This window comes from Mauremys reevesii, linkage group 18 (genome assembly GCF_016161935.1).
Source record: "Mauremys reevesii isolate NIE-2019 linkage group 18, ASM1616193v1, whole genome shotgun sequence".
In the NCBI taxonomy this organism is placed as follows: Eukaryota; Metazoa; Chordata; order Testudines; family Geoemydidae; genus Mauremys; species Mauremys reevesii.
Genome location: NC_052640.1, coordinates 3,812,671 through 3,839,946, shown reverse-complemented (window position 1 = coordinate 3,839,946; position 27,276 = coordinate 3,812,671). Strand labels below are relative to the sequence as shown.

General features: G+C 44.1%; 1 protein-coding gene across 5 annotated transcripts in view; it reads left to right on the top strand.

Annotated features, from left to right (window-relative positions):
• Positions 1-21,189, top strand: part of MYO1H (myosin IH) — a 57,803-nt gene extending 36,614 nt beyond the window's left edge. For 4 of the 5 annotated variants that reach the window (XM_039505198.1, XM_039505194.1, XM_039505196.1 and 1 more), the window contains 19 exons: positions 888-979; positions 2,549-2,643; positions 5,037-5,083; positions 5,322-5,402; positions 6,103-6,208; positions 8,973-9,090; positions 9,571-9,684; positions 9,802-9,878; positions 11,269-11,337; positions 12,123-12,207; positions 12,928-13,087; positions 14,411-14,494; positions 15,042-15,135; positions 15,797-15,852; positions 16,746-16,881; positions 18,087-18,154; positions 18,491-18,588; positions 19,730-19,829; positions 20,878-21,189. In XM_039505198.1, coding sequence (XP_039361132.1) covers positions 888-979; positions 2,549-2,643; positions 5,037-5,083; positions 5,322-5,402; positions 6,103-6,208; positions 8,973-9,090; positions 9,571-9,684; positions 9,802-9,878; positions 11,269-11,337; positions 12,123-12,207; positions 12,928-13,087; positions 14,411-14,494; positions 15,042-15,135; positions 15,797-15,852; positions 16,746-16,881; positions 18,087-18,154; positions 18,491-18,588; positions 19,730-19,829; positions 20,878-20,901 — 1,704 coding nt within the window. In that variant the 3' untranslated portion in view covers positions 20,902-21,189. Of the gene's footprint in view, positions 1-887; positions 980-2,548; positions 2,644-5,036; positions 5,084-5,321; positions 5,403-6,102; positions 6,209-8,972; positions 9,091-9,570; positions 9,685-9,801; positions 9,879-11,268; positions 11,338-12,122; positions 12,208-12,927; positions 13,088-14,410; positions 14,495-15,041; positions 15,136-15,796; positions 15,853-16,745; positions 16,889-18,086; positions 18,155-18,490; positions 18,589-19,729; positions 19,830-20,877 lie in introns of those variants that run through there. The other variant, XM_039505197.1, reaches the window with a different exon arrangement.
• Positions 21,190-27,276: the final 6,087 nt, after the last annotated feature.

Genomic DNA, 27,276 nt, shown 5'->3' with positions numbered 1-27,276 from the left:
TGAGATCCATTTCTTCCACCCTGCCACCTTCTTGTGAAACTGACTGAGACAGACAAGGAGAGAGGCACACGCTTGCAGAGAATGTAGAATTCTCTGCATAACAATAGTCTTGTAAACCTGAGTTATGAATTTTACAAGGAAGCATATAGATGTTTTGTATGAAACGGAATAGTTTATAAACTGAAAACTTTAATTCTAGTTTCTCGTGGTAATGGCTGTAGTTAAGTTACAAGTAATTACCATGACATGTTATCTTGTAACTAGACTGTACTAAGTTAAACAGTCATGAGATGACAGTTTGTGTTCTGAAAAAAGTTACTTGGCATTTCTTTAACAGCTGCACTCTTATTTGAACAAGGGTAGGTGTGTCCACTGCCCAGATTTTAGTGGCATTCAAAGTTAAATGTGCGTTAATATGGTACATTTAATTAAATCATGATATAGATAAATACATTTATAATACACCCCACCTCCCTAGACTTACCTTGCTGAAACAAGGCATTTTGTTGCAAATGTTTCTCTATACTTTGATATTATATGCTGAGAATGCTCCTAGGGGCTGAGAATCTGCCGCTTTCATTGAAATGTAATGGGATTGTGGGTTTATAAACCTTCTGAAAACTAGGCCAGCTTCTCCATACATCAGCACTTGGGAAACTACAGTGATGGATGCTATTAGAAAACCCTAAAATCAATAGGTAACCACAAATCCCAAATGTACAAATGACCACTCTCTAAACAATGTGGGGGTCTCTGAGGGGATTTATACATTTTATACAGATTACAGAAAATGATTTTGGCAAATCCTGGGTCAGTAAATCATGTTCAAATCTGCCATCAGGAGGGAGTAAGGTCAGATTAAGATGCTGCAATGTTTCTTCTTTAAGGATGAAGAATGTTTACGGCCTGGTGAAGCAACTGATTTAAGCTTCCTGGAAAAGTTGGAAGAGAAAGTAGGAGATCATGCCCACTTCCTGACGTATGCACTTATGCTCTGTAACCTACTGTAGAGGAAACTTTCCCTAGGGTTTCCAGTGTTCTGTTCTGAGGTCCTGTTTTATACCAAAGAAAAGTTCCAGTCTAGCAGGCTGCCCGCAACCTACCACTATGATAAATGACATTATTAGAATAGCGGCAAAGAGTTCTGTGGCACCTTATAGACTAACAAACGTATTGGAGCATGAGCTTTTGTGGGTGAATACCCTCATGTTCAATACATTTGTTAGTCTATAAGGTGCCACAGAACTCTTAGTCTGGATCTGTAAAAGCAGCAAACATGGCTACCCCTCTGATTGTTCGAATATAATTTGTGGTATGTGAGAGGAGGGAATTCCTGTCTTCCCTGTATCAGTAGCTTGCCAATATTTAAGCCCAGTTTATCCATCCTTCTATGTGTATTTTATATCCAAATCAGGGACCAATCCTGTGAGATGACAAATAGCTTCAACTTGCATCAGTCAGTGAGAGCTGAAGGTACTTGGCACTAGGCAGAACTGAGCCCTGGAAATGAGCCCAGCTTGCAGAGCTTGGATTTGGAGCCAGATGCAAACTTCTCCAAAGAGCCCATCTCCATGAGATGTGTGCCCCTGCTAGATTCCTCCCAACAAGCATCACTTTAGTAAATATTTCTTTTGCTCCAGTGCCTAGTGCTAGGGCTCTGATGTGGTAGGTGCTGTACAAATGCAGGTGAAGACAGGGTCCCGACCTGGGTGTCCATAAGAGAAGGCTAACCAAAAACCAGTGAGTAGCCAGCAGTTCACAGAATCAAGGTTCTGAAATGTTACTTCTGGCTGTGTGACGCTCAGGACAATTCCTTGTGGAGAGTCAGTAACTAATATGCCCGCTACCTATCTGTTCCTTAATATCCTACTCTCTTTGAGGCTAAGATCTTCAGAGAGAATTGCTAGAATTACTCCATTTTTTAAAAAGGCAATGCATGTTGGAGGGCAACATCAGTGTGAATGCACTTCAGTCACAAATGGAATCTTGCCATTATTAAATATTTATTATAGTAGTTCCCAGAAATACTAAACATTCACTGTTTCAAAGTTTCAGTGGTGTCCTCTTTGCATTAGGTATCTGCTATTCATGAAACACCATTAACTGTGTTTTTTGCCTGTTTAGTGTAAAATTTTGGGGTGTCTTTTCAAACTGAAATAAGGCAGAAGCCAGCTGCCATCCTTATCCTGGCCACATAGACAAAGCTAATAAAAATATCTGAACATTTAAATGTCTTCTGCAAGGTGTAAAGCGTATCCTGAATGAATGGCCTTTTCTAACGAGCATATAGCAGGCCACATAAGATTATGGGAACTACCATGACAGTACTTGAACCATTTCTGTTGAAATAGGCTCTTCGTTGTTAGATGGCTTCTGACCAATTTGCGAAATGTCTATATAGGCCCCAACCCTGCAATCAGATTCATGCTAATAAGAGCCTAACTTGATGTCAGTTTCTGTTTTTGCAACAAACTGTTCTTAGTATGGTTGATTCCACCATTCCCATGAGCTGAAGAAACTATTTGGCTTCTTGCTTTTCTTTCTGTAGCCGCAAGCTTGCAGATCAAAAGACACGAAAATCAATTGACTGGGTGGATTTCCGTCTCCTTCACTATGCAGGGGAGGTCACTTACTGTGTAGTAGGTGAGTGTGGACTAGACAAGCCTGCATTCTTGAAGGACATTCTAACGGTTCTCCCTGTGACATGTGCTTTAACTTGCAGCACTTAGACGGGTGGTGGCAAATCCTCCACCTCCAGCACCTGATTAGAAAACGATTCTGAAATATACTTGCCCTTAAAGGGCACTCTGCCTTTCCTTTTTCGGACTTATTTGGACTATCTCAAATCCCCAAGTCTACATTTTTGATAGAAAAATTCAGTTGTTTGAAGATTTAATTCATGCAACTCACTTTTCAGAAATATGGGAAAATCTATAGAGACGTGGTTGAAACTGACATGCGGGGCCGGGGACAAATCAGCCTGTATGGCCCCCCCCAACATTTTTTTTATACAGGGAAAATCTGGTTACAGTGAACTTCAAGGGCAGCTGCAGGTTAAATATTGATAGCACCCAGCTGTATAATTAAAAGGTAGTTGTTATATTGTCATTCTTGTGTATAATTATAATGAAGTTCACATAATTAAAACCCTCCGTGAGGCAGTCCCGCCCCAGAACTGACCTGTGCATGGACCCTCTAGCTGGGGGCCAGTCTCTGAGCCGCTCTGCACCCACCACGGGGAGCTCATGTGCCAGGGCCTGGCAAGCTGGACCTGCCCCGCACAGAAATAACCAGCGGTGAAGGGGCCTCTCACAGGCTCCCAGGGCCTTCCCGTGACCCTGCTGCCAGCAGGCTGGTCTGGGGACCTGAGGAGGGCAGCACTGACCCCTGCTAGATGAGGCTGGGAGGTCCTGGCCCATGGAATGCCTGCATGGAACCTGCGCAGGGATAATCGCCGCTGCCTCCAGCACGGCAGGGCAAACCTGAGAACCGCTGCCAGGATCCTCCCACAGATCACCACCGGGATCCCCCAGCCCTGATCAGCTCCCGGGATCCCTGAACCCTCCCGAGCAACACACGCATGCTGTGATGGGTGCATGCGAAGTATTGCATCTGACCCTGTGATGTCGAAGTGTAGGGCCCCCCAAAGCGCAGGGCCCAGAACAGTCACCCTGATTTGCCCCACCCCAAGGACGGCTCTGCTGACATGAAAGCATATCCAGGGAGAGGCTAAATTGAACACTTGGGGTCAAGCTGTGTGAGTAATTTCACTTTCACACATGAGTAACTTCACTCACACATAAGCCAATAGGACTACTCATGCAAACAAAGCTGTCTGCATAGGTATTCATAAGATCAGGGCCTTGATTGCTAGTTGGTAATAGGAAATTTTTGGGTGAATACTCTGGGCCAGATTCTTAGCTGATGTAAATGACACACAGCTCTTGAAATCAATGGAGCTACCCCAATCATAACAGCTGAGAATCTGTCCTATCTTCTGGTTCAGCTGCAAGGTCTGAGTACAGCGAAATTATAGTTCTAGAGCTTAAGTCACTAAGCTGCTTCAGACAATTGCATCGTCTAAACAATACAAATAGCTTTCACTGGTCTCTGTGTGCACTCTGGGTTTCTTTAACTTGAGTACAATGCTTGTTCCTCATGTAGAATCTAGCATCACTAATGGTTGCAGTGGCACTTCCATATGTTGGTTCCTATGTGCCGTGAGTGTTGCGATCTATGGATCAAATGTCTGTTCTAAAGACCAGTTCTTAAAGGGTGATAGTCTTTTTCTGCTCCTGGTTGCAGTGAGACTTTCACACAGAAGGGTCAGCTCAAAGAATTAATACTTTATTTCAGATTTACATTTTATTTGGCACACAGCTGCGTAACAGTTGCAGGCAAAGATCATATCTGGTCAAATAGCCACTTACCTTGGCTGGTGTGTCTTGGTAATGCCTAATAGAAGTTGAACTGTCCTTGCAAGATGGAGACTTCCCTGCTCATGGCTGATTTGGGTAGTGACAATTTGGATTTAGAGCATCTGGAGGATGACAGTTCTATTTTGTGGCAACTTCTAAAGTGTCAACATTTTTTTGTTCTTCACTAAAACAAAACCCTTTGAACCAACGTGTGCTAAAATGTCCACTTTGGATCCATACCTGAGCTTGGAGGTGTGGTGGGTGAGAGACTTGCACTCTACAACCTGCTGGGTAGTGCAGTGGTCTGGGAGGTAGGACATGTAGGTCTAAGGCCTTGCTCTGGTTGATTCAGAGCAGAGTTTTTCATCCCAGATCACTCTGGATCAGGCAGAGCTGGGACTCAAATTTTGGGTCTTCTACATCGCAGGTAGGTACCCCAACCAGCAGGCTATAGAGCGTGCCTCCGTCTTTGGCTTTGAAATGAAATTTTGCTGAAAATGTTCTGACCAGCTCTCAAGATGTAATGTGTGAGGGGCAAAAGCGGCAAATTCATCAAGAACCTCCTAATTCTCCTTTAATTTTCTTCAAAACATTTGTTTCTTAAAACTTTCTTTTCAGGATTCCTAGAGAAGAATAACGATCTCCTGTATAGAAACCTAAAAGAGGTAAGATGCTATTGAATCACTGGAATTGGCTTTTCAGAAGGATTTTTTGTGATTGATCTTTAGTTTGATTAAGTATCGGAGTTGCTTTTACACAGTTTCAAGCATTTCAATGGCCATTACAGGTCATGCGGTGTTCTGGAAAGCTCTTGTCTATGCAGCCTCATTTGTTCGCTTCTTCAGCAGCAGCCTGTGGGAGCAGTGTGCCCATTTACTTTACCCTTGCACTCCTCTGTTTCAGGTACTGTGCAAGTCTAAAAATGGCATAATTAAAGAATGTTTTCTTCCATCTGAGCTAGACAACAGGAGACGGCCTGAGACTGTGAGTTTCATCCCTTACATACAAACCTATAAAGAAGAGCAAACTAACTTCCAAACTACCTTGGCAGGAAGAGGCCTAATCCCTCTTCCTGAGCTAATTCTTGACTTCAGTGGAATTCCTCAATAGAGCAATACTGAGGCAGTCTTGAAGGGGAGGGAAAAAAATGCAATACTGCTGCTTAGATCTCAGTAAGGAGTGTGATGCATCTCCTCAGTGGCACTTGTGGTTTATTCAGCACCCGAAACTGTCCTGGGTGCTTTCCATGGTAAATAAAGATTGTCCAATTCCTGAGGGTTGCCTGACACATGTCTCTGCTTGGCAGATTCCAAGGGTGGTTGGTTTAAGGAAAACCCTCCAGAATTCTCATGCACCTCTACCCCGATATAACGCTGTCCTTGGGAGCCAAACAATCTTACTGCGTTATAGGAGAAACCGTGTTATATCGAACTTGCTTTGATCCGCTGAAGTGTGCAGCCCCCCCCACCCCCCCCGGAGCGCTGCTTTACCGCGTTATAGCTGAATTCGTGTTATATCAGGGTAGAGGTGTATTCAAATGTGTTCCCACCTCACTGAAGGATTTTGGAAACACGTGTTTTAATTCAACCTACAACTCAAGGACTGGAGAAGGGCTCTACTGTTGACTTCAGTAACTGCACTGTCTTCGCTGTATCATTAACAGAGAGCTTCATTGTTTGTACAGGTTGCAACCCAGTTCAAAAACAGCCTGGCTAGCCTAATAGAAATCCTGATGTCCAAGGAGCCGTCTTACATCCGGTGTATTAAACCCAACGAGGGCAAAGAGCCTGGTAAGGGATGCCCTTGTTATCGTGGTATTGGTGGTGTATGGTGTAACTCCTTAAAAACCCCACCGAGTCCAACACCTGGGCGCTGCCAGATGCAGTAAGGGAGCAGACGTGGAACACTTCACAATGAAAGGCCAAACGTCAATGAAAGTGGGTCCCCCTGGTTCTGGCTGCTGAACTTTAGTGCTGCTTATTCACTACCCAGCTACGCATACTTCCTATATCACATAGGAGCTGCTACTTAGTCTGTGCTTTTTCTTCTGCTAGACAGCCCAGCCCTTAGAATTCATCAAGGCGTGCCACGCGGGCTGCCGGGCAGTCACCCCTATGCAGCCAGCACTTGGTAGGCTAATCTTCAAACATGGCTAAAGTACCCCCAGCATACTGCAAGAATCCTCTTTCCTGGTGACAGGGAATGCTGGAGAACATTTTCTGCTTCTTACTAGCAGAAAACCCCATTACCTGTATACTTCACTTCTCAGAATAGACCCATTCTCCTCAAGGTTTTCAGGCCATGGCTGCTTCCTGGTCTGCTTAATGCCTTGATATGGTACATTTATCAATCTGCCTAATTTCTAACCAGAAGCGAGCAGGAGCGGGGTGCCACTGGTTAGAGCGGGAGACCTGGAGTCAGGCTCTAGCTTTTGGAGGGGAGGTGGTGTGGTGATGGGGGCAATGGGAGTCATGATTTCTGCTTCTTTTCTTGGTCCCACTCTCCATGACTTAGCTTTGAGCTAAGTCACTTTGTGTGCCTGCTTCCTGACCTACAAAATGGACATGCTTATCTCACACTAGTATAGTGAGGCTTAATTAACATTTAGGCACTTTGGAAAAGCACTATCGAAGTGCAAAGAGCTACAGCGTGAAACTCTTACATGGCAAGAGAAAGCAAATATTCTTGAAGTTGTGTGAGGGGAAGACCATTCACTATCCACTTAATGTTTCAAAAAGCCAGCACTCCCTGCTGAAGCACCTTCACTTGAAGTAATAGCACATCTGGTGCTTCCCAAATTCTTTGGGCAGCTGTACCAGTTTACCAGACTAAGACCTTGCCTGTACCAGCCAGGGCCCATCCACCACCTCCATGTTCACCTGTGTGTCCTTGTTTCAAGCCCTGGTCTAATGACTAGTTGACACACAGGCCCATTGGTGCCAGCTGCCAAAGGGTCGACTTCTCTGTAACAGCAGTTCCTGACAAACGCCTTACACCTAGCACACTGCTTTCATGGTCTTTATGCATAAAGAATATCCTGTGAGGGCTTAAATGAAAGCCAGGGTCATGCTGGTTATTAATATCAATGTGAAATGTGTGTACAGACAATATTTAAGGAGTTGTGTATATGTACCAAAAATACGTTTTTAAAGTTGGTTCCAATCAAAGAAGGCAGGAGGTAAGATGGGCATCTGTCAAAATGTAGATTTAAGCATTGTAAGGCAACATAATGGAAGCCCTATTTACATCCTGAGTCAGCCAGAAAGGCGCACACTGGAGAATGAGCTACAGCGGGTTGACCTGTCTCTGGGGGCAGACAGTGAACTCTGGGGAATATAAGGAGTAGATTCTTTTGCACCTGAGGAAGTAATCAGGCAGTGCGATTTCCATTCATGAAAACAGGATCTCTACCTACTGTGGCTAGAGGCACTGTAAGGGACGTCTGAGATAGACAGGCTTCCTCGGAGACAAACCTCCTGTCTTAACATGCTTTCTAGAGCATCAGCTGATTTTGTTTTGTACGTCACCTTGCTGTTTCTGTTCTCCTTATTCATTGTCTCTTAAATCTTAATTTGGTGTTGACAAACTTACAGCTGTTTTCCCTATTAATATAACTCGGTGCTGTGGTATTCTACCAGGAGCTGACCCTGAATTTGATCCTATGGGTTGGTCTGTGCACTGTCCCCTTGGGGATGGCAAACCTGGTAGATCTGTGAGTGCTCAGTTGACAAGGAGCTGAATATTACTGGGGAATGCTTCAAAGGGGCTCAAGGAGTGGGGTGCACCTATTAACCTGCAGGGTTAAAGGGGGCCTGAGGAGATGGTTTGGGTGGTAGTATCAGGGAGCTGACACCCAGGTAAGCCCAAGCAAGTCCCCTTATTGCTGGAGGTGGGATGAGGGGGTAACAAGGTGATTCCCGGTCCTGGGTACCCTGAGAAGCGTGTCACTAGCCTACCACGGAGCATGGGCTGCCAAGTGCATGCAGCTGAATGAAAGGTGGGTAGCAATGGTAGTGGGGCCCAGAACCAAGACTTGCAGCTGAGGCGGGAGCACAGAGGGCCAGGCTGGTGCCAGTGTGCAAGGATCAGGGAGAGGATTGTTCAGTGGTTAGGGTGGTAGCCAAGGGCAGGGTTCACTTCGTTCATTCTCCACAGACTTGGAGAGCTCACTTAGGTGCATTTAAAAATTTTACTCCAAATCACCTTTGAAAGTGTGACTTAAGCACCGATGAAAATTTTACCCTTGGCCCCTCTGCTTCAGCTCACAATCTGCGAAGTGGGGGAGTCACAGCCTCTCACACGGGGGTTGTGAGCAGAACTACAGTGAAGATTGCGAGCCGCTCAGAGTAAATAGTAATGGGGGCTGTAAAACACATACTGACTTGTTCAGAAGACACTCAGTGGACTTACCATGCTGTGATCACACTTCACCAGCCTGCCATGGTATGCTCCGCTGAAGTGCTGCCTATCCTGGTATATGGAATAGTGAGTGAGTGATGCCACTGAGAGAACTTACAAGTGATTCCTGTTCACTCTGTAATCCATTCACTACAGAAAAGTTCGATGACGTCCTGATAAGACACCAGGTGAAGTACTTGGGGTTGATGGAGCACTTGCGGGTGAGGCGAGCTGGCTTTGCATACCGGCGAAAGTATGAACTCTTCTTGCAAAGGTAAACAGAGTTCCCTCGAAAGGTTGCCACTCCTAACAATGTGAAGGCTCAGTGAGGTCAGGTTTCTTAAGATACAAAAGGATCCCTCTGCCTTGGAGTCCAATGTCACATCAAAGCTCAGGTCTCCTGTGTGCAGGGATGCCCAAGTGTCAGCAGATTGCTGGTCATTTTCTGTGTGTAAGGGCTTTCAGATGCTGCTGTGCTCAGCACCTCAGAATTAGGCTACTGTTCTGGGGACCCTCAGTATGGATTTAAGTGACTAGGCCTAAAAACTTTAGCTCAATATCTTGGATTTACAGAATTTAAGGCGGAATCAGTGCAAGAAAGAAGCTGTCTTAGGCACTGCTGTTGTGCTGAACATATCTAATCTTCATCTGCTGTAATCATCTGCATCCACTTTAATCTACTTGTTGACCTCTTTGCTCTTTCTTTCAAATGAAGTCTAGTCTTGTTGATGTGCTCCATCACTGATCTTTCTAGATACAAGTCCCTGTGCCCGGCTACTTGGCCTCATTGGCATGGACCAGCAGCTGATGGTGTGGAGAGGCTCATAAAGCACATTGGGTACAAACCTGAAGAATACAAACTAGGAAGGTAAATGCTCTTTTCTCTTGCCACAGTGTGTTACACCAGATAAAAGCAGCAGTATCCTGACCTGGTTAAAACTGTTGCAATGGAGGATCTTGACTAATAGGCTGTGTTCTCTCTTAGAACGAAAATATTCATTCGTTTCCCGAGGACTCTGTTTGCCACAGAAGATGCATTTGAATACAGCAAACACCTGCTAGGTACAGTTCCAATTGCCTTTTTATCATGCAGAGCCTAATAACCTTTTTCATCTGAATACTGAAAAGAAAAATGTATGTCCTTTATGAGCATTCTTCATTTGTTTGTGAGAAAAATAATAGATGCCAGAAACACATCATCACTGGAAGCAATTATCGGGCTTTCAGGAGATGGAAGTTACAGGAACGGGGTAAGGATTTCAGGTCTGACTGATTCTAGGGAGGCTTGAGGTCTTTGGTATTTGTGTATGCAGGTACCATGATTGCACATGCAATACTGAGTTTGCACACACAAATTGCTAGTTGGGCACCTCTTTAGCTTCTGTGGATGCAGCATAACAGCTGGGTTAACTGTCTGTGTAAATGTAGATGCTAAAATGCATGTGCTGGGAAACCTCTGCTGCTTAAACATGGCTTACTGCTTCCAACTTCTGGAGAATGCCACATAACAAAGATTTGCCATGATTAGTGCAGTGTTCTAATACACGTATTAAAAAGAACCCAGTCTAATGTCATTTACGTGGACTGTTCATCCAGGAAGATCTTAAATGCATAATGGGAATTGCTTTGCCGGCACTGAAATGCAACTGTTCACGAGCACACACTAACACTTCTGAATAGTGCCACCTACAAGAACCAGTCATGTAAAGGAGCTTACCATGCACGGCAATGGCGTAGAAATGCAGTGGCGTATAACAAAGCATTCGGAGATGGACCAAACAAAGAGCAGACCAAGCCTGCGTAGTTAGGAATAGCCAGTTATTGGTGCATCTGAAGCTATAGTCCAAGATGTGAGGTGAGATTCGTAGTCTGCAGGGCCCTGTGGGGGTTGAAGAGATTGCTGAAGAGGAATAGAAATAAGCAGACTGTGCAGGGTCAGAACAAAAATTCACATTACAGTTCTGTTACATCAGCCCTGTGGAATTCACTCAGAGCACCTGTGGATGCTTCACCCCCTCTCCTGGAGGAGTTGCACCCCATGGAGATGCTGGGGAGGCATCCTTCTGTGCCAAGCACTGTCTGCCTGAGGGCAAGAAACAAGTTCCCTTCTAGGTAGGTGATCTCTTAATTGGCAGTTACAGGGTTTCTCGCACCTGCCTGAGACATCTGGTACTAGCTGCTGTTGGAGACAGGTTAATGGAGTAGGTGGACCCCACTTCTTCCGATATGGCTATTCTTGTGTTCTTCTTTTTGCCAATGACATTGTGCCCCATGCAGAACCTGCATGCTTTGATTGTCCTCACATAAACTCCCCACCCATTCCTTCTTAGAGCTGACCCTATCACAGGATATTTTAAGGCTGATTGAATTGGATGCCTTTTCCTTGTGAAATTGGAAGGCCATCTCAAACTGCTGCGACTCCATAGTACCAAGAAATGTGTTTTATTTTCAGTTACGAGAATACAGGCCAGATACAAAGGCTGCTTAGGGAAGAGAGAATACAAGAAACAGAAGGAAGCAGGTAAGTTTGATCATTCCTTAGTGCTGAGTTTTCCAACATGAGTTTGTAAGTCTGCAGGTCGAGGATACCACTTCCCTGCAAGCAACTGCATCTGCACTATACTCACCCTATCTAGGGATGTGTGACTTGTCTTTAGCTGCCAAATAACCATGGCTGGCAGCAGCATTCAAGATAGTCAGCCAGTTTCTTCATTACTCCACTAGCTTGTGTGACCCTGTTTCCTACCGCGCATGTGTGCGTCCCATCCCAGTACTATAGAGGTGATCAATGCTGTGTAAGCGTAGTACCCTCTGCTCTAGGGATGGAACATAACTGGATGCTACAGCACTGGGAATGTCTGAATGCTCCAGGAGAGAAGATTTTCCTTGGTTTGCTAGTCGCTCTGTTCCAACGACCTCGCTGGCTTGTCCTGTTTCTATCCAAGTGTGTTACAAGGACAGCTGTACTCTCAAAGGACACTAACAATAAGAGCAGGTCTAAACATGTGTTTAACTGCATACATCAAGCACCCTGCTGGCCTTATTGTCATTGAGGACATTGGGCCTGGTGTTGCTCTGAAGTTTAGGACCCCAATATCCCCACATCCCTGTCAACAGAGCCACTGTAACACACAGTGCTGGATCCAGGGAGATGTATGGTCCTCTAGGAGAGGCCTGAAGCATTCGTGCCCTTTACTAAGGAAACTCTTCCTGACTTCCAAATCAGCAGGGGATTAGCAGGATTTGACAGCAAAGGGACTATAAATATTTCTAAGTGTAACCTTTCAGTGTGGCTGACTCTTGCAGCTATTAAGCTTGAGGCCTGCTGGAGAGGGGCGCTGGCACGCAAAGAGGCCAAGAGAAGAATGTGGGCTGTTGAGACCATCAAAAGGTAGGTTCCACCGTGGGAAGGTGAAAGGTGTGTGGGGGGAGGAGAGAATGGGTACTGGGGCGCAGGTGGGGTGATCCCAGAGTGGTACCTAGCAAATATAAGTCTACTCTTGTCCAGCCCGTAGGTGCCTATGGCAAATACCTACTTCATGCCCGTTTCTTATCTGCCACTCCTTACTCCTTTGCAAATGTTGCTCTTACCTCGACCATCTTCAAATGGTTATTTCTGGCTTGACCAGAAATCTCAAGCCCCTTCTCATGAACTTTGTGGTCCACTTTCACAAGCCAGGTAGATTCTTGTGTTTTGAATGAGTGTCCAGACTTCATGGGTGATCCTCAAACCAAATCTCTAGAAGTTGCTCACTCTCCATGTCTTTAAACCTGACTCTTGCCTGACTTTTTAAAATAGTGCTTTGGAATCTAAGAGCAGAAGGTCATAGATCTGATCTTCTCTTAAACTTGCAAGCACAATTTATTGGTGCGTTAAAAATTAATGGCTTCCATAAAATGGAGTTTGGGTGTCGAGTGGACTAGTCTTTTAGTGTTTAGCATATTGTAAATCTGAGGTTCTCTGCTAAGGAGATTGGTTGGTTGCAGTGCTTTCTATGAATTGTACTAAGCAGTTGTTGGCATGAATTTTCTAACCTGACTTGCCTTCCGCTCCCGTTACTTTCTGAATTCCATTTGTAAGCAAGAGTTCTGATTAGGATCTTTCCTGTAGGTTTATAAAAGGCTTCATCAATCGAAAAAATCCTCTTTGCCCAGAAAACGATGAGTTTATAAACTTTGTGCAGTACACCTATCTCACGAAGCTCCGAGACCATGTTCCCAAAAACGTCTTGGACAAGAACTGGCTCAAGCCTCCTGCTATCTTGGAAGAGGTGAGGACGGGGTTTGTGATATAGTGATACAGTTTCAAGGCACTGCTTGTTTGTATAAACTTCCCTTCTAACACAGTGAAGTGACTCCCTCCAGCTCTGCGCTCAGCCTGCAGCGAACTGCACTCAAGTGTCCAGAGAGAAGCTGCTCACTTCACTTCCAATGTTGCCCTAATTTTATTGTTGAAAATTGTTCACCTCAGAAATGCACGCTCATTACACTGAGATCAGTTACTTAGGGTTTCCAACGATGTATTACAAAAATAAGGGACTCTTCTTAGGACCCGCATCTACCTCCTCCTGATATTATTAATACTAAGCATTACATTTGCCAGGGGTATTTCTTTTTTGCAGCACTCAGCAACTCTGATCTTGTTGTCAGCGGCGGCTCCAGGCACCAGCGCTCCAAGCACGTGCCTGGGGTGGCAAGCCACGGCGGGTGCCCTGCCGGTCCCTGTAAGGGCAGCAGTGAGGCTGCGTTCGGCGGTTTGCCTGCGGGAGGTCTCCAGTCCCGTGGATTTGGCAGCAATTCGGCGGTGGGTACACCGAAGCTGCAGGACCAGCGGACCTCCCACAGGCAAGCCGCCAAAGGCTGCCTGACTGCTGTGCGTGGGGTGGCAAAAAAGCTAGAGCCACCCCTGCTTGTTGTAGAGAGATTGGAAAAAATAAGGGACTGTTGGCAACCCCATGTTGCAATAGAACTAACCCCACAGCATTTTAAACTTGCAGCATGAATAATTTGTGTGTCCTCTTGAATCTCTGTCACACATTATCTCACAGCTGGGGCTTGGCAGGCTGAGAGGTATGGCCTTGCTTGGTGTAAGAATTGGATGAACAGTTCAGATCATCCCCAAGAGAATACTAAATTTAGAACAGTTGTTCACATTTTTATTGGCCTTCTTCTAACCCTTGGTACAAGGTTGTCAGACTATATCAGATTCTTGAACCATGTGTCTGAGATTCTGAACTGTCATTTTTATAGAAACAGCGTCTGTTCTTATATGAAACTCCCATTTCCTCGATAAACATCTTGGATCACTTCAGCTTCAGAAATACTACTCTGCATTCACCTAATGTACAGCATTTTCAAAGCACTGCACAAACATGAACCATCTCTCCCTAGAGTAAACCATTTTATTGGGTGGGGAAGAGGGAGGGAACCTGAGGGACAGGTTGACTTGTACCAAAGTCAGACATGGAATTGGTGTCCAAGCTGAGACTAAATTTCACAAATTCAGACCATGCTGCCAGTTCAGCTCCACACCAGTTATGTCTGGACACCTGGTGCATGTTTACATTGGAAATACATTCTATTATTTTCTGCAGACCGCTGAGATGCTGAAGAAAATCTGCATGAGGAACCTAGTGCGACAATATTGTCAAGGGATTACAGCTGAGAAGAAGGCCCAGGTAATATATGGAGTCTGTGTGTGTTCATGAAGGGATGTGGTAAGACATTCCATCAGATAAGTGTCCTTTTCTTTAGTGAGTGGTACAAAGCAAAAGCTATAAAAGGTAATTAACTTTACATTTTATGCTAGCCCAACCAATGATTCCTTCTCCCCTTTACCACAGGAAAACAAATATTCATGCTTTTCTTTGAGGGTGATGGCCCTGACCTTCTATTGTGGGGTATTTTAAATACACAGTACTATTCTTCCCCATTGCCTGAGCGGAGACCTGTGTAATATGAATGGGACTGTTTCCCATCGCTTTTCAGATGAACAGTGTTTATATAAAAAAAAAAAAACCTGTCAGGCTGGTTGTTTACTAAATCCTTGCAGTAGCAGCACAGGAATAAACTAAACATAGTGGGAGAAATGCAGCTTTACAGCTAATGCACAAATCGCAGGAACCCTGCTCTAAGAGTGACACCCTTCACTCAGGCACTAATCTGGCTAGTGGGAAACTCTCCTGGGAATATAAAAAGATTGTTTTTGTTTTTTCTTTTTAATAGTTGCAGCAAAAAGTAGTAGCGAGTGCCATTTTCAGAGGGAAGAAGGATGGCTACCTGCGGAGCATAAGCCAGCCCTTTGCAGACACCAGGCTAAGTGAGTATACAACAAACAACTTCACTCCTGTGCGCCTTACTCAATGTAGTCCCATTTAATATACTGAGCAACAGATCCTGAGGTCTGCGGAAGCTTTGCCTGAGTGAGGACTATCCAGTTAAGTCCTGTAGGAAGTGTTTTTTGCTGACTGAGCTCTGGATTCCAGTGTCCTGTGGCTTATTATGGACTGACACCTAAAGACAATCGGTTAGAGGAGACCTTTCAAATACACACAGATTTAGTGTGTTTCGGTTGCGTTGGGAGATGAAGGTTTTGCTTATTAATGGGATGCTTTCTGAGGAGCCTCACCTAGCTCTCTCTAGAGAAAGGAGAGCTGGACTGGAGAAGTATCAATGGGAGCTAGTCCTATCCAAGCTGAGGATGTACCCCTATGAGATCAATGGGGCAAGAGACAGATCAATATAAAATGTCCTTACTCAGTAAATGAATCTTAACATTTTGGGACAAATATTTCGCAGCAACAGTTTCAGGAGTCCCTCTAAGTGAGGCCATAAAATCATGGAACGTTCAGAGTTCGCATGTGGATGAAGCTTAATGAGATTAAAATAGCGAATGCAGAGGCTGGATCAATTCTGATGGACACGGTGGCACTGCATACACTTACATACTGTGTGGTACGTGTTTCTGGTTTGCTTCTTAGGTGAGAAAGACGTAAACCCCAAAGTACTGCAACTAATTCGTGGTGAGAAGGTCAAGGTAAGGAGGAGACATCTGTGATTGAACATCTTATCAGCAACATCTCACTGTCGTCCTCCTCCCTCTTAACCAGGTCACTGCCAAGACTTGTAAACGTGCCAACGTTAACCTTGTGACTTCAAAACAGTGTCACAGCCAATTCTAAAGGATGGTACATGCAATCAAATAACCAGTGTAGCCAAATATTTTCACGCTGGCCAGACCCATCTCTGGGTTATGTGAGTTTAACTTTAAAGACCATCCTTGTGCTGCTTTTGAGTAAGTATGTACCTAGGAAGCTGAAGAAACACAAAATTTATTTATAGTGTAGAGGTTCTTTTTAAGCCTTTGTGGTGGGGGAATAGTTAATTGATCTGCTCATGCGTGTGGGGAGTTCTTACGGGGCTTATTGACCTAACACATTAACAGCATCTTCAGGCTCAGATTGATTCTGTTTTGAGAATCCTGTAGATGGAGTGAGTGGTTGACAGGGAATTCAGTGCTGCTTTCCTTTTCTAGGATGGCTGAATGATGGAAGCCCAACAACTTAATGCCCCATTATTGTTTTGCCTCTGCCAGCACGTAACTGACAGTTAAACTGCAGATGCATATAGTGCCCATTATGTTATCCCATAAAGCTGGAGGGCCATACAAAAGGTACAGAATAAACTGTTTCCCAAATCTCATGATCTGCCCCCACTCACAGCAAAACCTCCCACCCCCAATTTCATAGCTTAATGAAACCAGTTCTATCTATTTCCAGAGTATTCTAAGCAGGAGAAGGCAATAACACCCTAAATCTTGTCTTATGCTATAGTTCCCAGAATTTCAGGCCAATGTTGCCTGCTTCCTGAGTTGTCTCCAATTGGAGCCTAACCTCGCTGGGAGCTGCTAACATTCACATGTCGTTTCAGTATGGGACGCCAGTTGTAAAATACGACAGGAATGGGTTTAAAGCACGAGAACGGCAACTTGTTCTGACCCAGTCAGCAGCTTATGTGGTGGAAATGGCCAAGATCAAACAGAAAATAGACTATGCGACTCTGAAAGGTAACATGTAAGTCAGTGCTAGTTCTTCTCTTGCAGAGGTCATCAAGGCCTTGGCAAAGGGGCAGAATGTGAAGAGAAAGAGGTCTTACCCCCTTGCTAATTCCTCCTCCCCTCTAGGTTTCCAACTCCCTCACCTGCTATTTAACTTAATGATTAAATCCTTTACACTTCTTGGTGGTTTGTAAAAAGATGCTCTCAAGCACAGAGGGTTATTGCTTCACTTGTTTCCTGCTGACTCGCTGAAGGATGACCACAATTCATCAGCTAATGCAGTGTGACCATGTGCCTGAGTATCAGAAACTAGACACTTTTCTAAACAACCGTACTCTACAGGGATTTTCCCTTTAAGTCTTACTATTGTCTAAAGGGTTCATTCAGTTCTGGGCTGAATTACTCGGGGGGTAGTAACTATATATCACTACTCTTGTTTGAGAGAACACCCTTGATTCTCCATTACTGTAACTAACAAGCATCTCTTGGAGAGGAATCTTATTAAATGACCTCAAAACCAGACCTCATCTGAGGAACAAATGTCAGGTCACTCCACTAATTGCACAAATCCTTTCTATTTATAAAACCACTAATTTCTATAGTAGAGTAGCAGTCTGTATCTGTACTGCATGCAAATTTTTATTCGAGGTTGGGGAACTATATCTGTTAATTACAGCAAACAGTACATGAGGCAAAAGGGATTAGCGTACTAGATTCTTCAGAGGAAATAAGTTTCCAGACATCACTAAAGTGCAGTTTATGCATATGGCCATGAAACCGGCATAATTTGGAAAGGCATGGCTGCACATTCAAAGTGTGTGCTTTTTTTAATACCCCATTCTGGCAAGATAGTGGAATTTGTTGGAGGTGATGGGGTTACACACAAAAAAAAATCCTTGATTATGGCTAGATAATACAGAATATTTTCAAAATTAGCTGTTTCAGTATGTTAGGAATTAAAATAGGAAAAACAAATAGGAAGCAATGTAAAAATAATGTCCAGGAATTGGCATTGATGCTTATTTCTCAGCTGCTGTTCGAGCAAAGGTTTCTGGGATCTGGTAAGTGGGAGAGAAGGTTTTCCTCATACTTGAAAATTCAGTGTACTATCCTTTTCTCCACACAAGCCACAGCTTGGGGGCCCTGATATTGTAAATAAACCACCAACCTTCACCCAGGATGACGATTGTGGTTTTTTGGGTTCTTTTTTTAAGGTGTTTCTACCAGCAATCTGAATGATGGGCTCTTGGTCATCCACGTTCCTGAGGACAACAAACAGAAGGTAAACTCTCAGAAAGCTCCTAGTGAGCCAGGCAAATGTGGAACGTCTTCACATGAAACAACCAACTTGCTATAAATACCAAATGCACTAGGGGCAGCTTTTCACAAACTTCCTTATACAGGATCACTGGTTTGAGAGGGGGAAAAAAATACCATAAACTGTTACCTATCATTAAAAAGTGTCAGACATTTCTCTGATGCCACTGCTAGGCCATTGTGAAAGTATTTCCCTATGTTTACAAAATGTTGTCTAGTTTCACTGCTGGTCTGAGATGAAAAGCTCTTTGCCCTTGTGCCTAAGAATGTTGAATTATTTTGTCCCCATTTCTGCTTTCAGGGAGACGTGATCCTTCAGTGTGAGCACATCTTTGAGACCGTCACAAAGCTCTGCATGCTGGCCAATAAGCAGAACGCTGTCCAAGTTGTTCAGGGAAGGTAAGCACTTATGTTGCCATTCAAGCTACATCTTATGAAGGGATTATGTGGCACTGAGCTCTCCCATTTAGTCAGCCAAAAATCTTTTGACCTAGCAGTCCACACCTACCTAACAATGCAATGTGCTTACATCATCAAAGGGCAGGATTTGTCCCTTAAACTCATTAGGAGAGTAATCCGGAGCTTGGAGCTAGTTTTCAGGTAATTGTTTCACAGAACATTTCCCCAGCAGTAGCTGTGGTAGTGACTTCTTTGCAGGCTTAGTTAATGTAGGTGAAGCAGGTTGAACAGATGCAGCACTATTTACAAGTGGACTATAGTGTATTAGTGCTAGTGTGAATGATGTCTGTGTAGCTGGATAATCAGCTGTGTCAGTTTTACTTATAAAAGAGAGTTTTAATTTCATAACTTTTTAAAAATGCAATATTTTTCAAACAGTTTCCTGCCATGGGAACAAGTCTGAGTTGTTTGACTGTCGTGTAGTCATCTGGGTGATACCCTGTTCATTTTGATCGAACATACTGCAAAGACAAGATCATGGAGGAGCCTTAAACTGCCAGCAGCTTAATGGTTGGGTTTTCTTTAAACTGAGCTGTGCTGACCCAATGGCTAGACAATATGCCAGCCAGATCACTCCAGAAAAATGTCGCTCTCAACTAGACAGGAGCAGGTTCTGGAGACACTAAACACTGAGCAGAGGCAGTTTCTTCCAGATAACATCTGACTAATGCTACTAGCTCAGTATGTATTTAGGCCTTGTGGGCTTTCAGGAGACAGGGAGGTGATGTATATCAATCCTAGACTGAAACCAATGGACTGCAAAAGATACGTTTTCCTGCTCTTTATCTTACTTCTGATTCGGTTACTGTAATACAGCATTTAGGTTTGTTCAGTCCAGCCAGGCTCCCTAACTTAGCATGCTTATTTTTTTCTTTCCTTCATTAGTTAGGGTGTTCTAGTAATCAAACTGCTGTTCTGGCTTGGTTGCACATGTGCAATTGTTCAGAGAATTTATCTGTCTGAGGGGTTTTGAACTTTAACTTAATGAGATCTGCCTGGGGAACAGAACCAAAGAGGATCTTAGAGCAAAGCTATTGTAAGGAAAGCACGTAACAAGTAATATACATTTGTGTACTTGCAGCCTCCAGTTTCACATCAGTTCCGGGAAAGCAGGGATGATAGCTTTCACAACTGGGCAGGAGCCTCAGATCTATAAAGCCAAAAATGGACACCTAACAGTGGTAAGGCCTGATTTAAGAACTAGAATTCTAAGTTACATCTGACACTAATGCTTTTCACACTGCTCTGTTCATTTGGAAAACAGGACCAATCACTTCTTCTCGTTGTCTGTGCATTAGTGTTGGGGTCGGATAAATGACTATGCTGCGTCTTACTCAATAGATCTCCACTCTGTGTATCCTGAGTCCTGCCTATTCACCTTAGTTACACATTCTTACTCTTGCTTCCTCCTGTTAGCCCTGCAGAACCAGCCTGGCAATGGAGGGAGAGCTAGATTTTCTTCTGGCTTCTGCAGCAACAGAATTGTTCATCAGACTCGACTGCAGAATCTTCCTCTATGGTGGCAATGTGTGAGCCTACAAACACAGCTGGACTTTCAGGTCCCAGGCAGAGTTTGTGACTTTGGTGGTTAGGAAGAAATAAGCAAACTTTACCTGCTTTCCCTGAGAAAGCAAGAAACCTCATGGTTCCATTGGCATAACCATGTCTTTAAGGCACTATCAAGTCTCTAGAGACTGGTGGATAAATCCTGCCTCACACTAGGGAGTTTCTTCCACCCTCTTGCTAGCATTTGGGTAGAGAAGAGCAGGAAGACTGACTGACAAGCCAGAGTGAAGGGAACTTTTCCTCCTTCAGCCCAAATGTCTCATGGGCACCAGGCAGCAAATTAACCCTATATAGTGAAAGGTAGGAGTCTCTCTTAGAAGCTGTTTCACAGGCAATGATGCCAGCATGTTAAGCAACACTTCAACTTAATTTAAAGTTGAAAGATGGCAGTAGGTATGTCTGTCTTTTCTCCATGAGAAGTAACTGTCTCTGGGTGCCAGTGGGTTTTCAGCCATAACTCAAGCACCTGGGTGCATCACTTTGCTTTCCTTGCTGATCCACAGAGGTGCATGCAGCATAATGTGCTTCCTGGCACTGAAGTGCCACATGACTTCTGATAGTCTGAAGTGGCTGCACTAAAGGAGTTCTTCCACACCGTTCTCAACAAGGCTGGAATGTCTGCACTGGAATAAAGTAGCTAATAACACCTTCCTTTTATCACAGGTGTCAACCAGAACAAAGTCCTAATGGTGAACAGGAATTCCTGCTTTGCTTATCACTATCTTTGCTCATACCAGAAAGGAACCAACTGGATGAGATCAGCACTGACATCTTCCAGCTGAAAGCTTTCTGCTGCCATAAGACTGTTGTGATTTGAGTTCACCTGCATCATTTCAGCACTTTGGGTTTTTTTAAACTAAAGTTTAATATTCAACTGTAGCTAACTCTAGATTCCTTTATGTTGCTGTAACATTCCAATTGATGTAGATTCTAGTTACTAATACTAAATTTCATAAATCTGGTTAACCCAAACGATGAAATTCTCTAACATGCAAAATAGCTTTGTCTTAACTTACTGGGTAAGTAAAGTTAAGATCTTAACCATCCAGGAAAGACTTTGAGCAAAAAACAAAAGCAGTTGATTAGGGATCAATGAGCAATTCATGGCACTAACCAGGAGTAATGCACAAACTGCAGACTAGCAAATGTGGCAGTATGGTCTGGAACCAGCTCTGCCCACATAAGGCAGCACAGTTTGACTTCACCCTGATGCACCAGAGACTAAGTGGACAGAGCAAGTGTGTGCTCTGAACACAGCAAGAATAAGGCTGGCAACACATTCTCTTTACTTGACTCAACATAGTACTAGATGAGGTTGCTTAGCTGGAAACCTCATTCACCCAGCTTTCTTTCTGGCCAGTTAGTGTCGATAGTAGACAGAAGTCTTCGAGTCATTCTTCATGTCTGGTATATTAATGGCTATACACAGCGCACTGTATGAGTACAAAGCACTGAATAGTAATGAAATGAAAATAAAAGATTGAGGGGCGGAAAACATTATTTGACTTTAAATTTAATTGAGTTGAAACAGAATGTAAGAATGGCCAAAGGTCCATCTAGCCGAGTATCCTGTCTTCCCACAGTGGCCAATGCCAGGTGCCCCAGAGGAAATGAACAGAACAAGTAATCGAGTGATCCATCCCCTGTCGCCCATTCCCAGCTTCTGGCAAACATCCCTGCCCATCCTGGCTACTAGCCATTGATGGATCTATCCTCCATGAACTTATCTAGTTCTTTTGGTTAACCCTGTTATAGTCTTGGTCTTCAACCTCCTCTGGCAAGGAATTCCACAGGTTGACTGTGGGATGTGTGGATAAGACCTCCTTTTTGTTTGTTAAACCTGCTGCCTTAATTTTATTTGGTGAGCCCTAGCTCTTGTTATGAGAGAGTAAATAACACTTCATTTACTTTCTCCACACCGGTGATGATTTTATAGACCTTTATCAGATTTCCCCCCCCCCACCTTAGTCATCTCTTTTCTAAGCTGAAAAGTCCAGTCTTATTATTCTCTCCTCATACAGAAGCCGTTCCGTGCCCATAATCAATTCCAATCTGTTTCTGAACAAAGCACAATCCCTTGACTTGCAGAGTCTTCAACTGTCTCCTCTCACTGAGACAAAACTACCTTCTCTAGCTGCTTGGAAAGTGAATCTGGTAGAGCAGTGGTTTTCAGCCGATCATCTGCAGACTCCTGGGGGGATGGGAGGCACGGGGCGCAGCAGACTAAGATTTTCTAAGGGGTCTATGCCTCAATTTGAAAAATATTTAGGGGTCCACAAATGAAAACAAGTTGAACACCATTCTAGAGGGAATGAATGCAGCTCCTGATTGGCCACTCTTCTAACTCAGAGGTGTGGTGGTGGCAGCTATGGGGGGGTCGGTGGGTATTTCTCCTTTCCCTCTTCCCCAGGCTCTGCAGATGTATTAAAGATGGTTCTTGCTAGCTCAGCGCTCCCTATGCTGCGAAGTATGAGGCAAGTACTCCTCCTCTTGCTCCGTCAAAGCAGAGAATACCAAGATCTGCTTGGGATGGCCTGAAGCCACAGACTGCATATCCTTGACTTGCTGCCTCTAAATCCTGCTGCTGTACTGATGAAGGGGGAAGAGTCTGGATTAACCAGTTATTCAACTACAATCAGTATGGGAAGGTAAAACAATCAATCCAAAGGGAGACTATAACGTGATTTAGCTTCCCCTAAAAAAGCACTTGCTATGGGAGCCAGCCAGATAAGACGAGGGTCAGTTTTAAAGCGAAAACAACAGGGATGTAAATATGAAACATTTCTAATTTATTTTGCATATAATCAAACCAAACTCTAGTACATACTGCATACACAAGCATACATAGGAATCCAGCTTAAGCTTTTTGTGCATAGCTATACAAAGTTGTTGATTGTACAAAGCAGATGAGCTCACTAGTGCTGTATGTTCAGTGTAACCCAGGGCACGAAGAACACTCAGTGAACCAGCCTTAAGATTAAAAACAAGGTGCAGCTTTGAGCTTTGCTGCTTTACCTTAAAGGACAAGACATTTCCATGAATAACTGGTTCCGCTGCACTCTGTATTGCCAGTATGACTGCGTGTATTACTGGATGCTGGAAACCATGACCTGGGCATGAGCCTGAAACAGTTACGCACTTTGCCTTGCTCTCTTGCAGCTGCTGGTTGAGATATTGCTTGTTACCAACTGGGGGTGACCTTAGTTACATACAAACTGCCTCTCTCTTCATCTCAGGGAAGTTGTAGAGGCAAAGGCTTTCTGTATGATCCCTTGGCCTCGATGAGGCTGCTCAAAGAACAGCTCACCCTTGAAAAGAAAAGTGTGCTCTCAAGATGGTATTGAAAGCCTGTAAGTTAGTGAAACTATCCCAAGCCAGCTGTGTTGTCAGATCTATTTTAAAGCACAGTGAGGCTGGTACTAAGATTGACTTGTCAGTGTCTGTAAAGTATGCAGAAGATGAAAGCTGTGTGCTAACAGCTAAGGGGTTGTGTTTAACGCTTCCAATACAATCTAAAGGCCACCTTTCTGCTGGTCTTCAGGCCCTGGCTGGTGGTTTTAATATTCTGCAGCATAATTAAGGCTTTGTTGAAACTTCTACCCTATTTTAATAAGCTTTGTGCTATAGAGGATGCTTTGTTCCATGCTGCGGCATGAGGGAGGCCCTCTGAGGTCATAGCCTCAGAGGGTTGTGGTCCCATCCATAACTAGTCAGATCAGATCACACACTGCACATTATTTTCTAATGGACAAGACAATGGTACACTTGTATTGCATAACTAAGGCAATTAGTGAGCTAAAGCAAGAATGTACTGAACTGCTGTCACAGTAACTCAATCCTTCCTTCTGACTAAGATGGGTTTTAAAAAAACCTTCTCCTTTGCTTGAGCTGTATTAATATAACTTAACAGCTCTTTAGGAGGGGAAAATGCCACCTTTTAGTCTGATTAAAAAGGGCTGGGGAAAGGTGGTGTTTTTAGAAAGCTTTGTTTATTAGATTTCTAATCCTGGGTGGTACAATTTAAGCCACTGTATTTACACTAAGCTCAAAGTGTAACAGTCAGTCTTGTATATTTTCCTTCTTCTCGGGGCTCATCACAGTAGAAGTAGAAATGCTGTTAGCTTCCTTCTCATTCAGGAATGTAGAGTGATATCTGTACGCTGCAAACACAGCTGGCTTGGTCCAATAGCACTAGCAAAGACAGCAGGAGAGATTGGACCTCTTGACAGAAAATGTAGATTTCATGTCACTCACTCCTCTACACAACTGACCAGTCAGCCCTGTAACAGTGGTGGGTTGTGCTTTAGTAAACAAGGGCTAAATTCTTAAACATGTAAAATCTCAAAGAACAGAGTATTGGAAATACAGAAATGTGCAGTTCACTAGAGCAGAGGCTTTTTTCCTTCAACCCCCCCCTCCCCCCCAGCAATGCTTGTAGATAACAATCCCCCCAACTGAACAATGATGGGGGAGGAACACAACTTCCTTCAGGGTGACAAGAGTTTTAGAAATCAAACACATGTAGCTGTGGCAGATAAACCATTGCCTTGGTCAGTACAGACTTGAGATTAAAATGAATAGCCCAGCTTAAACACTGGACCCTAACAGGGCTTCTCTACTCTTAGACAAGTGGAGGGGGGTGGGTATTACAGTATCTACATACAAAACACTGCTATGATTGCACTTTAAGCCCACATCTGTCAGTTACACACAGTTCAAGATGCTACACTGACTGTTTGGTTTGAAACTAGCTTTACCACAGTGACCTCTTTACAGAAAACTTTACTACTAGAAAGTTAATGTTTGAGGGTCTAGAAGACAGGCACTAGAAACAGAGTTGTACCATGAAAATCATCTTTGGCTGATAGACAGTTGCCTCTGAAAAGCAGTCTCCACACTCACTTTCCTAGGCATGATGTACCCTTGACTAAACAAGTCAAAATATTGATTGTCCAGTAATCCCTACAAGCAGGTGTATGTATGGCTTTATACCATTCCTACCATCCATTACTTTAGAGGAGCAACAGCTAGTGACACTAACCAAGACAGTAATGCCTTTAAAACTAATATTCCTCTGACAAATGCTAAGTGATATCAGGTCTATACTAATTTTACGGTATAACCGTTACTTTTGTCAGACTTCCCGCTAGCCACATTACTGGAAAACAGGAATTGCCAGACAGGTGGTCCAGCTAGTCCATCATCTAAACTCCAAGAGAGGCCAATACCATTCTGCATCAGCAGAAGCTGCAAGAAACTACAACAGAAGATGAGGGATAATCTGCCCTGTGAGAAGGTCTCATTCAAATCCCTGAAGCATGAGGCTTTATATTCCTTCCAAAACTTAGAACAAACTAACTCTGGCTATTTTTTAATAACATCCACTCCCTCTGAATAATATGAACCTCCACCATCACTTCTACTTTACTCTCTCTACTATGCAACAAGAGACTAGGAGGTAGATAAAACATTTGCAACAGAAGAGCAATCTTAGAAAGTGTAGAGGTCTATATAGTATTCTAGAAATTATTATAGCAATTTTCTTTCAGATAGCCTAGAATATGCTGTGATAAACAGTGAAGAATAGCTGGAGATATTAACACAAAGGGATGGCCACCCGTTTCTCCCCAGTAGACACCAGTATAACAGCACTAGAGGTAAAGTGTCACCAGGCGATGCTCTGGAACTGCTCCCCACCAAGCCAGTCAGGACTTTGGGGAGCCTCCTCTCCCTTGGAGCAGACTTGTTCAGGGCAAGAAGCTCACACGGCTTCACCTCCAGGGTGTCTCCTTGGAGCATTCAGCATCCTCTACCCCTCCGTGCACTTCCCACAGCGAGCCCACCCAGGCGGGGTCCTGGGGAAGCCAGAGGGTCTTGCACCCCCCCCCACCCCTTTGCAGTCAGTCGTGACTCTCAGCCAGCCAGTAAAACAGAGGTTTATTCGATGACAGGAACATAGTCTAAAACAGAGCTTGTAGATACAGCGAACCGGACCCCTCGGCCGGGTCCATTCTGGGGGGCAGTGAGCCAGACCCCCACATCTGCACTTCACTCCTTGTCCCCAGCCAGCTCCAGACTAACAACCCCCTCCTCTGCTCAGCTCCTTTCCTGGGCCAGGAGGTCACCTGATCTTTGTCTCCAACACCTTCAGTTGGCACCTTTGCAGAGGAGGGGCCCAGGCCATCAGCTGCTAGGAGACAGTGTCAGGCATTTAGGTGCACTGGCCCCTTCCTCTGCAGCAATCACACACCCTTCTCCCACCACCTAGATATTAAGAACTGCAGAGGGGACACTGAGGCACCAACACAGTATTCAGAGAAAACATTAAGAACATTCCCAGTTCGTCACATAAAGCTCCTGGTATCCCTTATAGAACTCCAACTATGAGCAAATGTGTAATTAGCTCCATATTTAGACTAGGATTACATGGTGTTAGTAGTAGCCCATGAGGGAGTTATCTGGGGCAGCTGTAAAGAAAACATCCCTATAGATTCAGGAGAAAGTGGAAAAACAGTCATCTAGCATGAACTTTAAATTACATTTTGCATTTAAGAGTAAATGTTAAATGGTGACTGACTACAGTAGAAATCCTGGATACTTTAGGTAAAGTGTTATGCAAGTCTGATTCCTATCCCTCCATTTACATAAAGCATAAATATCTCCCACCCTTGAACTCTGCCATAAAAAAGCTGAGGGTTCTCCACTAGGCCCTAGCATATCACTTTCACTGAACCATTACCACAAAGCTCAAGCAGGGGATGCCATAACATTTTAACATACTGCCTGAATTTTGAACTTGAGTCTGAGTAGCTGCCAGCACTAAACAACAAAAAATAGTCTCTGACAACCAGCAAGACCTAGCCCCAGAGCAGGTCTGGTTCTGAAACAGTATCACTGCTATTTCAAACCACGCAAAGCAACTCGATTCTGGCAGGAAGCTAGCGGCCATAGAACCTTATCTTCTGAAAGCGAGGCTGAAGCACTTCTATCTAAGGTGCCTTCCCCCTTAAAGGTCCAGCGGGAAGGACAGTGGAGAAAGTGCTGAAGCAGATGGGGTTAGTT